At 44.7% G+C, this 17,555-nt stretch overlaps 2 protein-coding genes across 2 annotated transcripts; both read left to right on the top strand.

Moving 5' to 3' along the window:
- The first annotated feature begins 275 nt into the window (after positions 1-275).
- Positions 276-1,280, top strand: LOC118403025 (netrin receptor UNC5A-like). Its single transcript, XM_035801462.1, has 3 exons — positions 276-291; positions 607-783; positions 1,090-1,280. The coding sequence occupies exons 1-3, from the start codon at positions 276-278 to the stop codon at positions 1,278-1,280; spliced, it is 384 nt and encodes a 127-aa protein (XP_035657355.1).
- Positions 1,281-9,901: 8,621 nt separating this feature from the next.
- LOC118403024 (deleted in malignant brain tumors 1 protein-like) lies at positions 9,902-17,172 on the top strand. Its single transcript, XM_035801461.1, has 8 exons — positions 9,902-10,220; positions 10,489-10,806; positions 11,068-11,376; positions 11,951-12,226; positions 13,054-13,227; positions 15,969-16,142; positions 16,309-16,426; positions 17,010-17,172. The coding sequence occupies exons 1-8, from the start codon at positions 9,902-9,904 to the stop codon at positions 17,170-17,172; spliced, it is 1,851 nt and encodes a 616-aa protein (XP_035657354.1).
- Positions 17,173-17,555: the final 383 nt, after the last annotated feature.

Genomic DNA, 17,555 nt, shown 5'->3' with positions numbered 1-17,555 from the left:
CTAACCTCCTACAAATAGTCTCTTCTATTAGCAAAATAAGTTTTCCCCAGTTCAAGTGTTTATAGATGTAAGTAGCTGTAGCACTCCTAAACATACATAAAATAAATTTCCATGTAGTTGATGGAGGCTGGACCGACTGGAGCCCATGGTCCGCCTGCAGCGTGACGTGTGGAGTTGGTGAGCAGACTCGGGACCGAACCTGCACCAATCCTGCACCAGCTAACGGCGGGGCGGAGTGTGACGGACTGACTCAGGAGACACAATCATGCGACACGATGGTTTCCTGTCCAGGTAACTCTAAAGTTAGATATTATATTAACCTCCTACAAGTAGTCTCCTATATCAGCAAAATAAGTTTTCCCCCGGTTCAAGTCTTTATAGATACAAGTCAATGAGTAGTTGTATACGTAGCACTCCTGAACATACTTCCAGTTTGTTCCAGCAATCAGCAAAAAGTATAAATATTATACTATATAAACCCCCTACAATTAGTCTCCTAATATTTAGCAAAATAAGTTTTCCCCCGGATCAAGTCTTTATAGATGCAAGCAGCTGTAGCATACTTCCAGTATGTTCCAGCAAACCTGAAAGTTGTTTTCCATGTAGTTGATGGCGGCTGGACTGACTGGAGTCCATGGTCCGCCTGCAGCGTGACGTGTGGAGTCGGTACGCAGACTCGGGACCGGAGCTGCACCAATCCTGCACCAGCTCACGGCGGGGTGAAGTGTGATGGACGATCCGATCAGGAGACACAAGCATGCGACACAGGGGTGTCCTGTCAAGGTAACTCTAAAGTATAAATATCATACCAACCTCCTACAAGTAGTCTTCTATATTAGCAAAATAAGTTTTCCCCCGGTTCAAGTCTTTATAGATGCACGTCGAGGAGTAGCCCTCACAGTAGTGCTCCTATCCAGGTAACTCTAACGCATAAATTAAACCTCTTACAACAAGTAGCCTCCTCTAGTATAAGCAATATAAGTTCTCCCCAGTTCAAGTCTTTATAGATGCAAGTCGATGAGTAGCTGTAGCACTCCTGAGCATACTTCCAGTTTGTTCCAGCAAACCTGAAAGATGTTTTCCATGTAGTTGATGGCGGCTGGTCTGACTGGAGCCCATGGTCCGCCTGCAGCGTGACGTGTGGAGTTGGTGAGCAGACTCGGGACCGAAGCTGCACCAACCCTGCACCAGCTCACGGCGGGGCGGAGTGTGACGGACTGGATCAGGAGACACAAGCATGCGACACGACGGTTTCCTGTCCAGGTAACTGTAATGTATAAATGTTATACTAACCTTCTACAAGTAGTCTCCTATATCAGCAATATAAGTTCCCCCCAGTTCAAGTCTTTATAGATGCAAGTCGATGAGTAGCGTTAGCACTCCTGAACATACTTCCAGCTTGTTCCAGCAAACCTGATACTAGTAGTTATTTTCCATGTAGTTGATGGCGGCTGGACTGACTGGAGCCCATGGTCCGCCTGCAGCGTGACGTGTGGAGTTGGTACGCAGACTCGGGACCGAAGCTGCACCAATTCTGCACCAGCTCACGGCGGGGCGGAGTGTGATGGAGATGCTGATGAGACACAAGAGTGCGACTCCGGAGTTTCCTGTCCAGGTAACTCTTTTTTCTATTGTTGTTCATGTATTTGTATTTCTAAGGTGTCATCTGTTCAATATCTTTGAATTTACATCAATGGAAAAGGCAAAGATATATAGTGCATATGCCATTTCGAATCAAATACTCATTTCATTGAATATGTTTTATTAAACTTTCTAAATCTGCATTAAAACAGAAGATCATAGACATAATAATAATAGTATTCATGTGCCATTATAGCTAGCCATTTTTAAGCCCTTGATAAGAAAATCAGAATTTTGGCGACGCCTAAAGGGCTAGCCTGATTCCTATAGTAGTCTTGTATTAAAATGCTTTGCTTTTAGTCTGTTTCAGACTTATTGACTCTGCTTTCCATGTAGTTGATGGCGGCTGGTCTGACTGGAGCCCATGGTCCGCCTGTAGCGTGACGTGTGGAGTTGGTGAGCAGACTCGGGACCGAAGCTGCACCAACCCTGCACCAGCTCACGGCGGGGCGGAGTGTGACGGACTGGATCAGGAGACACAAGCATGTAACACGATGGTGTCCTGTCCAGGTAACTCTCAAGTATAAATTAAACCTCTTACAACAAGCAGCCTCCTCTAGTTATATTTCAGCCATATCATAGGTATGGTGAAATATATTATACATTCGTAATTCCTGTCAAATCGTCGTTCCTTAACCGAATGACCTGAAATTTGACACAAAGGTAGAGTCGGCCAATACCCTTAGGTGTCATTTTTTTCATATCTGCATTTAAAATGATTTTATTGAGGTTTTTGGCAATTTTTATGTATATTTTGGTCCCCTGTACCCTTGTATTACAGCCGAATGACCTGAAATTTGGCACAGAGGTGCCTTGATCACATACCTATATAGATCCAATAACAGTTTTGGCATACGGTACAACGAAATGCTTAATGTTGCAATTTGTGGCCATTTTTAATACACAAAATGACATTTTTGGCTCCTGTGCCCTCGTTTTACAACTAAATGACCTGAAACTTGGCATAGGGATGCCATCCACGTGCGCATATGGATACAATAACAATTTTGGTACACAGCACAACAAAATGCTTAATTTTGCGATTTTCTGGCCATTTTTGACAAAAATTGGACATTTTTGCCTCCTGTACCCTCGTTTTACAACCAAATGACCTGAAATTTGGTAAAGGGATGCTTTAGATATTTATTCAAATGACCAGTGCATAATATTTGGCATGAACCACTTAAAATGATATATTTGAGGATTTTTTTTGGTAATTTTCCAATGGCCAAAGGGGTCATAACTCAAGGTCAACGATCTCATGGTCGTTGAACCCCACCTTAAGACTGCACGTGCACGGCTAAAGTGCGATTAATAGAAGTGATTTATAAGCAGAAGTGTTCCTTTTTTGCACATGGGTGATTTTGGAACAGTCTATTGCTGCATGGAGAGGGAGATGGCTGAAATATGCTGCATTTGCTCTCAAGCAAATGTCGGCCTTTCTAGTTAATGTAGATACTTTCTGGTATAATTTCGACGTATTTCTTTATGATTTGTAACTTATTTGACAGTATCTAATCATGTGTGGCGTAATGGCATAGCATATATTCTGACTTATTTGAATTGTTAAATTGTATAGTTTTACATTGTATGTACTTAAACCTTTGATTTATCTAGTTTGCGGGGGTGGGGGCGGCAGGAAAAGCCACATAGCACCTTCTTCTGTAATATTGTTTGTTTTAATTGTATAATGATTATGCAAAAGAGAAACATCACCAAAAGAAAACTTCTCTCGCAGAAAGGAGGACCACTGGAACTACAGGTGCGTGGTACGATGACCCTCTGAACCCTGCAATGGTCTGCCTAGGCTGTGCCGTGGGTATCATCGCCTTGGTGATGCTTGGCTACTGGGGTCACAGAAGCAAACACCAAAAACAGCAAGTGGCCCAAGCTCCATAGGATGGAAGTGAAGAAGAACCAGTTCAACCACAAGGCAAATGTGACAAAACAATTGAAACATCTTGAACAGCTATCATGTTATGCCGAAAAGCAACTGTTGCCCAAGCAACTGGATATGATTTTGGAAATGGTCAGACATTTCAGATGGTGTCCACAATCTTTCGTCAGTGACAACGATTTATGTGTCACTGACGAAAGATGGTGGACACCATCAGAAACGTCTGACCGATTCCAAAATCATATCCAGTTGCTTGAGTAACTGCTTTTTGGCATAATTTATTACCTACCTCGACGTAGCTATCATGTTAAATTATGTAGTGAGTCATTACTATTACATGATGTCCATATATGATAGGAAAATTCTTCAATCACTGACTCTTGAGAACACCGGAAACATGAACCTAGGGAAATCCAAATTTTTAATTGATCACTGTCTTTTACGTTACTGATGAACCTCTTTATGATCTTCATAGATGATGTCCACATAATTTCATGACAGAGGTGGTTGCTCTTTTGCACTGCCGTTCTATGACAGTTATAGGAGGCTGCTATTATTGGCATAAGCGTTTTTGTGTGTCAACGTTTGCAGTGTTTAAATGTAGGTAATCAAATATATCTGATTTCATGTTACAAGTGAACGTAAACTTAGAGACACTTTTTAAGAACTTTTATTTTCTATATTCGTTTGTATCCCTCAATGATACCAGTAATTTTTGGTGGTAAAGGTTGTATGTCTTGTTTCAGTGAAACGTAGTAACTAATTTTTTTTTTTTTTGGCACTGGGTTTGACTTTCTAGAATTCACTTTTGGAACAGTCCAGTTTTGCTTGTGGTAGGAGGTGTGTGAAATATGTAGTGTTTGCTCACAAATGTTGCCTGTCTAGTTATCACAAATATCACATCTATGAATTGCCTTTGCCTTAACCATTATATATGATAGCTTAGTATAGATATTACACATTACAATGCACATGGGCCATAGGTGTGTTCATGTTCTACTGTACATTAACGACAATGAGCAAAAAAATCACAGTAAAGTTGAGATTTTGAGTAAAAAATCACTGAAAAATTTTGTTGCTCCAGCCTTTTTTTTTAGGATAGTGGTATCCAATTAGCTACATTAATGCATATTCCCATGCATTTCTTCATTATTAGAGTTTCTTACTGTCACTAGGTCAGCCTAGCGGAACTGGCAGGAAGTACAGTTTAGGGGTGGTAGAACTAGTTTCAAGTTGAGTGAATACAGCTGCTAGGGGCCCAAAGACACTTCTTCCTTACATCACAAGCTATCTGCCACCAAAAAATCAAGACCATAGCATGTTCAGGTCAAAAGATACAAAAAAATCAAAGTTCTGCTGCAGTACCAAGGTCACTTACCAGGGGCCCCAAAATTGACCTTGACCTTCGTCTTCCCAACACCTACCCACATACTAAATATCATTACAATCCATCTAGAGGTCCTTGAGTTATGCTGACCACAAATATCCGGAAACACACACAAACAGACACACACACACAGACAGACATAGACACACACACACACAAACACACACACACACAGACAGACATAGACACACACACACACACACACACACACACACACACACACACACAATACTATATCTCCATTTTTCATGGGGATAATAACACCAATAGTCTAGCCTGACTAAAATCGCGCTCCTAGCGGCCGGCCCTACAGTTGCCGCCGCCCTCGGGGAGGGGGTCATTAACTAGCCTGGTATCCAGCCGTAATATAGCTCCCGAGTCTCTTCTCTCCTCTAATTGTAATTGTGGAGAGGAGAGAAGAGACTCTGGAGCTATATTACGGCTGGATACCAGGCTAGTCATTAACCCCAGTCAGCGAGAGATTGTGTAAACACAGGCTAACCAATAGTCCATGTGGCTTTATTTTGTTATGTCATGTAAGGTATTGGAATTACATAGATATCTTGTATTGATCATTTTTACATTAATTTTGCCCATTTCTTGGAATCCCCACCTGTAACCCGTATGGATAAAGAGCGTGGAACTCTAGTTCACCTCTGTCTGCATGGTAACCCATCCTTTGTGCGTTGTTTTTAAAAACAGTTTAAGGATATAAACTGGACGGACGATGGTTTCAAATTGCATTATTTCACAAAAGGTCTGCGGTTTACAGAGGATGTAATTCGTATGATCAAATCAACATGTCTGCTACGCAGTTTTTTGCGCTTCAAACTGAAAACAAAAAATCCATTTTCCGGCCATTTCTTTATATAGTTAGTTGAATCAAGCCTACCACGTTACGGAACACTATTCAAGGTATGTCGGGAGTCGATATTTTCGCCGTGCGAGCGCGTTTGAAAACCTGTGAATCTGCACACCCGCGCTGGGTTTCAGCCATTTTGTTTCTTCCGAACGAACCGTTGATGATTGATTCTTGTTCGAATTCTCACCGGTGCCTAACTAGGGAGGTCAGAAAGTTACAGCGCGCGTAGGACGAAATGTTTGTAGGCTAATTCTCTACGTTGCAAACGTGAAATAATGACACAAAAGTGTCAAAAAGTGTCAAAAAGTAGTAGTAAATCTGAGATTTCTTAGTTCTAGAATATTTCAAATTTGAGCGCAAAAAACTGCGTAGCAGACCTTTAAATGGGCTGGAGTAGCGTCTTCAGTGTCTCTAATTACCTGCTTGAAAAAAGCAGGTCTTGATTTTGGTAGGGATCTTTGTGATTCCGGTCCGATATCTTTTGAACCTCTGGATGGATTGCGGTCACGTTTGCTATGGGGATAGATATTGTGAGCCATTGTGCTATAGCGTGCATTAGAAGTTTGCTGCAGTTTTGTGGTTCGTTTTTAAAAAAAAATAGTTACAGCCCTTTTCCTGATATGAAGTGATCTGGCCTATTTTCCTCTATCTCAACCTCCTTGGGGACAGCTAGCAGCTGTGACATCTGTTTCGAGTTTTCAGTAGCATGGGAGTGTATGGAAGGGTCGTTTCCAGTGTTATATCTTCAGGTGTGATTGCGATGATATTTACCTCCATTGAAAATGGAGGTATAGTTTTTGGTGTGTCCGTGAGTCTGTCTGTGTGTCTGTTTGTGTTTCCGCATATTTGTGGTCAGCATAACTTGTAATGATATTTGGTATTTGGGTAGGTGTTGGGAAGACGAAGGTCAAAGTCAATTTTGGGCCCCCTGGTATGTGACCTTGGTACTGCAGCAGAACTTTTTTTCCTTACTTTGACATGGATATACTATGGTCTTGATTTTTTGGTGGCACATAGCTTGTGATGTAAGGAAGAAGTGGTGTATGTTTGGGCCCCCTAGCAGCTTGCTCTAGAACTGCAGGGGCATTCTGGTCAAAATATTTCAAGGAGCAAAAGTAACTTTGACCATCCCTGTATGGTGTGTATGGTGTGAACCATTATATACACATTGAGATACAATGTGCAAGGTGCAGGTGTAACAATAGGAAATAAAAATGAAATGGTGAGGACAAAAGAAAGGTGTAGTTTTGGATCTCACCGTTTACCATAGGTAGATATATAACTTAAGAACAATGATGGAATAATTTTGCCAAATGTCAAACCATATCAACCCCACAACACACCATACGCACCATCACAAAACAAAATATTTCAAGCAGGTTTGAGTTTTCAGACTCTTGTTGCAGATGTAAGTGCAGTACGGGGCGTCAGTCCCAGAGATTCCCTTTGAAGGCCGCAGTCTTCACAGCTTTTGCAAACAACCACCATTCTTTCTTTTTCTTTCAAACTTGCATGGACCTTCAGACTGAACTAACAGACCGACGTGTTAGTTTTTCTACTTTGAATGGAGTTGTGATTGTTTATGTAAAAACGCAAAGAGATTTTCGCTTCACAACTGAGCATACGCTAAACATGGCTGTTAACATGTCTCTTTACATTCACTGACAAAATTACATCTTCGCCAAGTCACTTGTGGTCAAATTTGACACTTACAGTACACAATGCCCAAGGTCACAGATTTCTGCTTCACAATTGCGTAACGCAAAGGGCATTTTCTAATTTCCAACATCACTCACGCCGTTCAAGCATGTTTCTCACGCCTTTGAATCAGGGTATTATCAATTAGGTGTAACGTCCTTGGGTAAAATTGAGTTGCTAACGCCTTTGGTATTGCCAATGATGACTCAGTTTTCGCTTCATTGTCAACGTGCGCGTACTTAATTAAACTCAGCAGCGAGTTCGCCAGAACAGAACGGAGAGCAGCCATGAACACGGTACTGTCAGTTCTCTGTCTCTCAATCTTCCTTCTGGCTGTACCCGTTAGAGGTGAGTACCAGTATGTCATCTTACTTCGCATCTACCCTTCCCACAGTGCTAGTGACCTCACACACCCCGACGCGTAGATAGTGTTGAAGTTTTGTTGGGAAATCGTACATACGAGGGGTGATCAATAAGTTCTCGGCCTCACCCATAAATAATAAGCACAACTCAAATTTTGAGGCACAACTTCATAGTATGGAGTCTTTTATCAATATCCGCCAAATTTCAAATCATTGCAGTCAGTACTTTACAGGCGTTCGTTTTTTGCAAATCAGAAGGTAAGTGGCGAGAAAAAAGTGGTGTGAATTGTGATCAGACATATGTGGGTCGAGTTCCCCATGCCGTAAATTAACAAAAGACATTGTCAAAATGTTTGATAATGATTCTCTTCCTAATTCAAGCAAAAAGAATTAGGTGTCTGACTTCCAGCAGCGCAAGTTGACCGCACACCTCAGGTCGGGTCAATTGTCCACGTTTTTTTCCTTCTCCCTTACCCAACATTACTGGTTGTTACAAAGTAATGATCACAATAATTTGAATTTTGGTAAATATTTATATAAGACTTTATACTTGACATCTGTGCTTCGACATCTGAGCTGTGCTTATTATTTCTCGGTAAAGCCGAGGACTTATTGATAACCCCACGTACATGTATAAAGTCTTATATGAATGTGTACCAAAATTCAAATTATTGTGATCATTACGTTGCAGGCGACACCCAGTAACGTTAGGTAAGGGATAACGAAAAAAAAGTGGACAATTGAGCTGCGACCTGAAGTGTACGGGTCAAATTGTTTGATCACACTTCACCCTTCTTTTTCTCGCCACTTACTCGCCTTCTAATTTAGAAAAAACGCCGCCAGGAAAGTAATGACTCCAATGATTTGTTATTTGGAGGATATTGATAAAAGGCTTCATACTATCAAGTTGTGCCTCAAAATCTGAGTTGTGCTTGTTATTTCTGGGTGAGGCGGAGGACCTATTGATCACCCCTCGTACATACATACGTACATATTCATACTCGAGTCATTAACGAGTTGAAGCATTGACAAAGTTATGCTTCCAGTGTGCTCTATCTTTCACCAGTTCAATGAGGTCCTTATCATATAGACCAGTCTCTGATTCAATAAAGTTCTTTAGCGTGAGGTATGGACGACCTCTTCTCCTGTTTGCTTCTGGGGACCAAAAGAGCAGCTTACCGGCTGGTTCGCCATGTCGAATAACATGTCCAGCAAGGCTTAACCGGCGTCGCCTGACTTCAGTTGAAATAGATGGAAGAGTCCCATACAGTTCTTTGTTTGTCAACTTTATTGTAGCTGAGGTGGCATGAAAAAACTGTCCTATCGTGAACGTATAAATCAACACCAAGGCAGTAGACACGCATTTCGCCATCCCGGGCCAGTGCTTCCGCAATGTAGCCGAGGCCGGCGCAGGACGGCTATAGTTTCCCGCCCAGGGTGAAGACGCGGTTCTCAAACCAGCTACATGCTTCTTAATTTAGGCGGTGCCCGCATCGTAGCCGGGGCCGAGGGAATATATTACCCCACCTCGGGCTTTGTTAGAGATTCAGATTCAGCTTTATTCCTGGATGACTTGGCATGTATATACACATGAAATACGTCATCAGTCACAGAATCAACTTTAAAACATTAATACATTTACAACATTTAAAATTAGACAGCAATCGGATTAAGAAAATATACATGACAGAATCAACATTCTTTACCGATCATCTAGCACTTTCGTACAGCAATCGTACAGAGCGGGGTGCAAATGACATCTCATGTCGCTTCGTTTTACTTCTAGATGCCCTTGTTACTTTCCCTAGACAGCAAGACTGAAAACAGACAGCGCACCACAACAAAAACGAATCATTCGCCATCATCAATTCAAAATTTGCAGCCACTGGTTCAGACGGAGGAAGTAAAGTACATGTACTTTTGGTCTCGAAATTCTAGAGATAAAGTAAACTACGTATGGTTTAAGACTTCGCTAAAGAATGGTTAAGTGTCATCATACAGACCAACTATTTCATAATAGGATACTCAAACATGTGGCATATTGTTTCCGTCCAATGTCGCCTTTTTCAGGCATCCGACTCGTGGGTGGAAGTTTGTCCAGTGAGGGCAGGGTTGAAGTGTACCATAACGGGCAGTGGGGGACGGTCTGTGACGACGAGTTTGACATGAACGACGCCAACGTGGTCTGCCGTCAGCTGGGATACGTAAACGCTGCCGAGATGTCATGGGCCTTCGGGGCGGGGTCAGGTCAGATCTGGCTGGACAACGTGGCCTGCGGAGGTTCCGAGACGAGCATCGAACACTGCAGCCACAACGGATGGGGCTCACATAACTGTCAGCACAGTGAGGATATTGGTGTGGTCTGCTCGAACGGTGAGTCAAGAGGGTTTTTTTGTTGCCTTCCCGTGCAGAAGGCCTATGCAATCGGTTGAGCCCGACCTTGTTGTGTGTGTATGTAGGTCAACAGCATATACATCAAGACTGAGATGTAGATGGACCTTGGTGATATTTGGTAGGAGTCTAGGCGTTGCGGGAAGGTAGATCAGGTTCGAAAAAGGTTTACCTGGCGATACCTTTGGTACTGGTATATTAAGATAACCCAGAAGTAGTAAAGTTTCCATTCAATGTCGTCTTTTTACAGGCATCCGACTCGTGGGTGGAAGTTCGTCCATGGAGGGCAGGGTTGAAGTGTACCATAACGGACAGTGGGGGACCGTCTGTGACGACGGTTTTGACATGAACGACGCCAACGTGGTCTGCCGTCAGCTGGGATACGGAGGCGCTGCCGAGGCCCGATCTCATGCAGCCTTCGGGGCGGGGTCAGGTCAGATCTGGCTGGACGACGTGGCCTGTGGGGGTTCCGAGACGAGCATCGGAGACTGTGGCCACAACGGATGGGGCTCACATAACTGTGGGCACAATGAGGACGCTGGTGTGGTCTGCTCGGACATGTCGGACGGTGAGTCAAGAGGGTTTTTTGCCTTCGCCTGAAGGCCAATGCAATCGGCTGAGCCCGGCCTTGTTGTGTTTGTATGTAGGTCAACAAAATATACCTCAAGACTGAGTTGTAGATGGACCTTGGTGATATTTGGTAGGCGTCTATGCGTTGTGGGAAGGTAGATCAGGTTCGAAAAAGGTTTACCTGGCGATGCCTTTGGTACTGGTATATTAAGATAACCCAGAAGTTGTAAACTTTCCATTCAATGTCGTCTTTTTTCAGGCATCCGCCTCGTGGGTGGAAGTTCGTCCATGGAGGGCAGGGTTGAAGTGTACCATAACGGACAGTGGGGGACCGTCTGTGACGATCTTTTTGACATGACCGACGCCCACGTGGTCTGCCGTCAGCTGGGATACGCAGGCGCTGTCGCGGCCCGATCTCAAGCAGCCTTCGGGGAGGGGTCAGGTCAGATCTGGCTGGACGACGTGTCCTGCGGGGGTTTCGAGACGAGCATCGGAGACTGCAGCCACAACGGATGGGGCTCACATAACTGTGGGCACAGTGAGGACGCTGGTGTGGTCTGCTCGGACGGTGAGTCAAGAGGGTTTTTTTACGAAATGGACACTGAAATGACAAACTTGTGAATGTGTAGAATTTTGCGGTCCTTAAGTTAGTAGCATCATCATAAAGATGGCGGCGGATGCACGTGGGTTGGTCATTTTGGGGTCAATGGTGTCGGCAGTCTACTGTAATATGGGAGGAAATTTTGTTGTACGGAAATCTGAATTTAGTTGTTAGTTAGTTAGGCCCCAATTGCCCCTGTACTCGTCAGGGATGTAGCCCAGGCCCCGACTCTGATGTCTCGGGAGGATACCGGCTATCGTTACCTTCAGACCGCCCTGTAAAGCTTAGGTCCCATTTCCGCAACGGGGCCCAGTCGGAATGTTTGCGGAAACGAAAAATAAAAGTGTTTACCCAGGAATATACACAAAGTATGCTCCTGACTGCTACCCGGGTCGGGAATCGGGACCTAGACCTAAGCTTCCCAGCTAAGGGTCCCAGTGGGCACTCGGTGGCGTTTCTAAAACACTTAAACATTTTGCCACTTTCATGGGTTCGTCTCCGGCAAACACCCGTCAAGAATTGTTCTGACGTTGTCCTGTAGTGACCCCTGTGGGGTCCGACAGGTCAAAGTGTGCCCGATGGGGCAGTTGTAAGGTCCCTGCCGCATGCCCTGCTAACGACGGTTTTGTTTTCCATGTAGCCACGGATGGTGGGTGGACTACCTGGAGCCCATGGTCCGCCTGCAGCGTGACGTGTGGAGTCGGTACGCAGACTCGGGACCGGAGCTGCACCAATCCTGCACCAGCTCACGGCGGGGCGGACTGTGATGGACTAACTCAGGAGACACAAGCATGTAACACGATGGTTTCCTGTCCAGGTAACTCTAAAGTATTATATTAACCTCCTACAAGTAGTCTCCTCTATTAGCAAAACAAGTTTTCCCCCAGTTCAAGTCTTTATAGATGCAAGCAGCTGTAGCATACTTCCAGTTTGTTCCAGCAAACCTGAAACCTTTTTTCTCCATGTAGTTGATGGCGGCTGGACTGGCTGGAGCCCATGGTCCGCCTGCAGCGTGACGTGTGGAGTCGGTACGCAGATTCGGGACCGAAGCTGCACCAACCCTGCACCAGCTCACGGTGGAGCGAACTGTGCCGGACAAACTCAGGAGACACAAGCATGCAACACAGGGGTATCCTGTCCAGGTAACTCTAAAGTATTATACTAACCTCCTACAAGTAGTCTCCTCTATAAGCAAAACAAGTTTTCCCCCAGTTCAAGTCTTTATAGATGCAAGTAGCTGTAGTACTCCTGAACATACTTCCAGTTTGTTCCAGCAAACCTAGAATTTGTTCTCCATGTAGTTGATGGCGGCTGGACTGACTGGAGCCCATGGTCCGCCTGCAGCGTGACGTGTGGAGTTGGTGAGCAGACTCGGGACCGAAGCTGCACCAATCCTGCACCAGCTCACGGTGGGGCGGACTGTGATGGACTGACTCGGGAGACACAAGCATGCAACACAGGGGTATCCTGTCCAGGTAACTCTCAAGTATGAATTAAACCTCTTACAACAAGTAGCCTCCTCTAGTATCAGCAATGTAAGTTTTCCCCAGTTCAAGTCTTTATAGAGGCAAGTCGATGCTGTAGCATTCATGAGCATACTTCCAGCTTGTTCCAGCAAACCTGAAACCTTTTTTCTCCATGTAGTTGATGGCGGCTGGTCTGACTGGAGCCCATGGTCCGTCTGCAGCGTGACGTGTGGAGTCGGTACGCAGACTCGGGACCGAAGCTGCACCAATCCGGCACCAGCTCACGGCGGGGCGGAGTGTGATGGAGATGCTGAGGAGACACAAGAGTGCAACTCGGGAGTTTCCTGTCCAGGTAACTCTCTGTTCTATTGTTGTTCATGTATATGTATTTCTAAGGTGTCATCTTTGAATTTACATTATCAATGGAAAAGGCAAAGATATATATATAATAAGAAAAATAAGAAAAAACAAAAGAAAGATAACATGAAAGATAAGAAAAATCAGAATTTTGGCGACGCCTAAAGGGCTAGCCTAATTCCTATAGCAGTCTTGTATTGAAAGGCTTTGTTTTTAGTTTGTTCCAGACTAATTGACTCTGCTTTCCACGTAGTTGATGGCGGCTGGACTGACTGGAGCCCATGGTCCGCCTGCAGCGTGACGTGTGGACTTGGTGAGCAGACTCGGGACCGAAGCTGCACCAACCCTGCACCAGCTCACGGTGGGGCGAAGTGTGACGGACAAACTGCTGAGGAGACACAAGAGTGTGACTCGGGAGTTTCCTGTCCAGGTAACTCTTAAGTATAAATATTGTACAGTAGAAGCCGTTTAATTGCACTCTCCATGTGCCAGCACTTTTTGTGCAATTATCCAGATGGTTCAACAAGGAAACGTTATTCAGCTGTACCGCATCACTACGGGACTTTGGGATTCCGTGCAATTAACAGAAGTGTGCAGTTATCCGTTGTGCAATTAACTGGCCCCTACTGTAATAACCTCCTACAGGTAGTCTCCTATATTAGCAAAATAAAGCCTCACGAACACTAGCCAACTCTTAGCCGACTCAGGTCGGCAGTAGTTCGGGAGCAGTCTGACAAGTTTTAGGTCACGCCTATCTTTTAGCGCCGGACATGTTCCGAACATGTTCTAACCATCTCTCGACCATGCCCCCCGGCCAGTAAATAACTTACACTCGAATGAGCCCAGAATAATATCTAATCTTTTTCCAACCATCCCGACCTCCAGTCGCAGACTGCCGAATCTCTCCTGACTGATCGGCAACCGATTGCTGATCCTCTCACGAACTGAAGTGGACATAATCAGCGATTTTCAAACGGGTGGTAATTTTCGGTTTTAATCAAAACAGCATATTCTTCTATGTTGTTTACATGATCACCGAGAGATTGAATTTGGATCAATATGGCTTTTAGGGTTCATCAGCAGTGGTTATGGCGTAGGTAAGATTAAATTTAACTGCTGACTTACTCCCGAACGCCAGCCAACCGCGCCGACAACCAGACAAACACCATCAAACCTATTCCAGACCAAAATTTCAAAACATTCAGCTGACGCAGGCGAACACCAGGTGACTAAGCCGAACGTCAGCCGACTGAGTCGGACACCTGCCGACGTCAGCCGACCGACCTTCCGAATCACTCCTAACCATAGTCGGGAGAGAGTCGGGAGGCCATGTTCCTGCTATGTGTAAAGCCCCCTTCACACGAGAGCACGAATGAGCCGGAATGCCGTCCGAATGAATTTTTTTTTCTATTCGTGGCAATTCCTCGCAATTCGTACTGTATTCTAAACATTCTTACTGCATTCGTGATATTCGTCCCCGTTCTTTTGGCTGGCTCGAAAGTTTTTGACATGTTAAAAACTGTCGAGGTGCATTCGAAGTGGAGAAATATCGAATGGCATTCGTAGTGTATTCTAACTATTCTGACTGCAGTCTGACCGCATTCTACGGCGTTCTAACATTATTCGAAACATTCTTATCTCATTCGATGGAGAACCGAAACGGCAAGCCACCTTGAATCCTGCCAGAATGTGGCCGAAATAATATTTCGAATGCCGTAAGAATGTCTAGAATGCACTACGAATTCACAGGAATAGACAAGAATTTTCATTCTGACGGCATTCCGGCTCATCCCTTCTCGTGTGAAGGGGATTTAAGGCCCATTTGGAATTCCCACCCGAGTGGCCCCGAATGTGACACGAAGTTTGCACATACTTCATTCCGGCTGGTTCGGCTTGATTCCTGCTAATTCGATTTCCGTGTGAAGGCCCTATAAGGCTTGATTCCCATTTCCAAACCGGGGCCCGACCGGTATGTTTGCGGAAAATAAAAATAAATTTTAAAGTGTTTATCAAGGAATAGGCACAGGTTAGGCTCATGACTATTTTTATTTACGTTCTTTGTGTTTTGTTGCCTTTTATATAATATTTTCGTCTACGAAAGCTACCCGGCCGGGCCCCGGGTTGGGAATTGGGACCTAAGCCTAACCGGTGCTTAAGTTTCCCCCCGTTCGAGTCTTTATAGATGCAAGTCGATGAGTAGCTGTATGTAACATACTTCCAGTTTGTTCCAGCAAACCTACAATTTGTTTTCCATGTAGTTGATGGCGGCTGGACTGACTGGAGCCCATGGTCCGCCTGCAGCGTGACGTGTGGAGTCGGTGAGCAGACTCGGGACCGAAGCTGCACCAACCCTGCACCAGCTCACGGTGGTGCGAAGTGTCATGGACAAACTGCTGTGGAGACACAGAAGTGCGACTCCGCAGTTTCCTGTCCAGGTAACTCTCGGTTCTAGTGTTGGTCATGTATTTTTAAGTTGTCATCTTTGATTAATTTACATGATCAATGGCCGCGTGTCACCGATCTTGTGCCCTTGGGAAAGGCACTTTACATGACTTTCCTCACTTTACTCAGGTGAACATGAGTATCTAGCTTCGGCTTGGCGGTCTCTCGGATAGGACGTTAAATGGAGGTCACGTGTTTGGGAGAGTCATACCCCAGGCACGTAAAATAACCCGCCACACGTGCGATGGTGCGGTGTGAGCAAAGCTAAAAACCTAAACTTTGTTTTACATGTAGTTGATGGCGGCTGGTCTGACTGGAGCCCATGGTCCGCCTGCAGCGTGACGTGTGGAATCGGTACGCAGACTCGGGACCGAAGCTGCACCAATCCGGCACCAGAGCACGGCGGGGCGGAGTGTGATGGAGATGTTGAGGAGACACAAGAGTGCGACTCGGGAGTTTCCTGTCAAGGTAACTCTAAAGTATCAATATTACGCAAAGCTCCTACAAGTAGTCTCCTATATAAGCAAAATAGGTTTCCCCCCCGGTTCAAGTCTTTATAGATGCAACTAGCTATAGTACTCCTTAACATACATGCAGTTTTTTCCAGCAAACCTAGAATTTGTTTTCCATGTAGTTGATGGCGGCTGGTCTGACTGGAGCCCATGGTCTGACTGCAGCGTGACGTGTGGAATCGGTACGCAGACTCGGGACCGAACCTGCACCAATCCGGCACCAGCTCACGGCGGGGTGGAGTGTGATGGAGATGATGAGGAGACACAAGAGTGCGACTCGGGAGTTTCATGCCCAGGTAACTCTAAGATCTATTGTGTTTATTGCATTTCTATAGTGTCCTGTTTGATTTATTTACATTATGAGTCGAAAAGGCAAAGATACACAATGTATATATGCCATTTGGAATCAAATAATCACTTTATCGAATACTTTGATGCTGAGGAGACACAAGAGTTCGACTGGGAGTTTCCTGTCCAGGTAACTCTAGGTTCTATTATTGTTGTTGAATACGATTACAAAATAATTAATGTAGATACTTTCTGGTATAATTTCGAGGTATTTCTTTATGATTTGTAACTTATTTGAAAGTGGCGAAATGACTTTCATAGCATATATTCTAACTTATTTAATTTGTTAATTTTGTATAGTTTTATGTACTTAAACCTTTGATTTATCTAGTTTGCCGGGGGTGGGGCGGCAGGAAAAGCCACATAGCACCCCCCCCACCCCGACATGTTTTCTTTCTTCTGTAATATTGTTTGTTTTAATTGTATAATGTTTATGCAAAATAGAAACATGACCAAAAGAAATTTTCTCTTGCAGAAAGGCGGACCACTACAACTACAGGTGCGTGGTACGAGGACCCTCTGAACCCTGCAATGGTCTGCCTAGGCTGTGCTGTGAGTATCATCGCCTTGGTGATGCTTGGCTACTGGGGTCACAGACACAAACGCCAAAAACAGCAAGTGGCCCAAGCTCCACATGATGGAGATGAAGAAGAACCAGTTCAACCACAAGGCAAAAGTGACAAAACTACAGTCAAACCTGCCCGAGCGACCACCTGGCCATTTCGACCGATTTTTCTCGGTCCCGATTTTTTTCCCCATTGGCGTAAGCATTAAGCGACCTTTTCTCAACGACCACCTGGCCAACGCGACCGCGACCGGCCCAAATTGGGACCCATAACGACCGCATCATTTTCAAAATTGAGGTTTTCATCAATTTCTGATGATAATTAGCGCGATTTTGTGCCGAAATCGGCCAGTTTGCGTCGAATTTTGACTGCCATTACGATGTTATGTTTAGAATAAAGATTGCGGCGGTCAATGGGGCAGTGTACTGTAATATGGGAGGAAATTTCGTTGTAAG

This window comes from Branchiostoma floridae, chromosome 16 (assembly GCF_000003815.2).
Source record: "Branchiostoma floridae strain S238N-H82 chromosome 16, Bfl_VNyyK, whole genome shotgun sequence".
Lineage (NCBI taxonomy): Eukaryota > Metazoa > Chordata > Leptocardii > Amphioxiformes > Branchiostomatidae > Branchiostoma > Branchiostoma floridae.
Note: the sequence above shows the minus strand (reverse complement) of the source record. Positions and strands in the feature narration are given on the sequence as shown.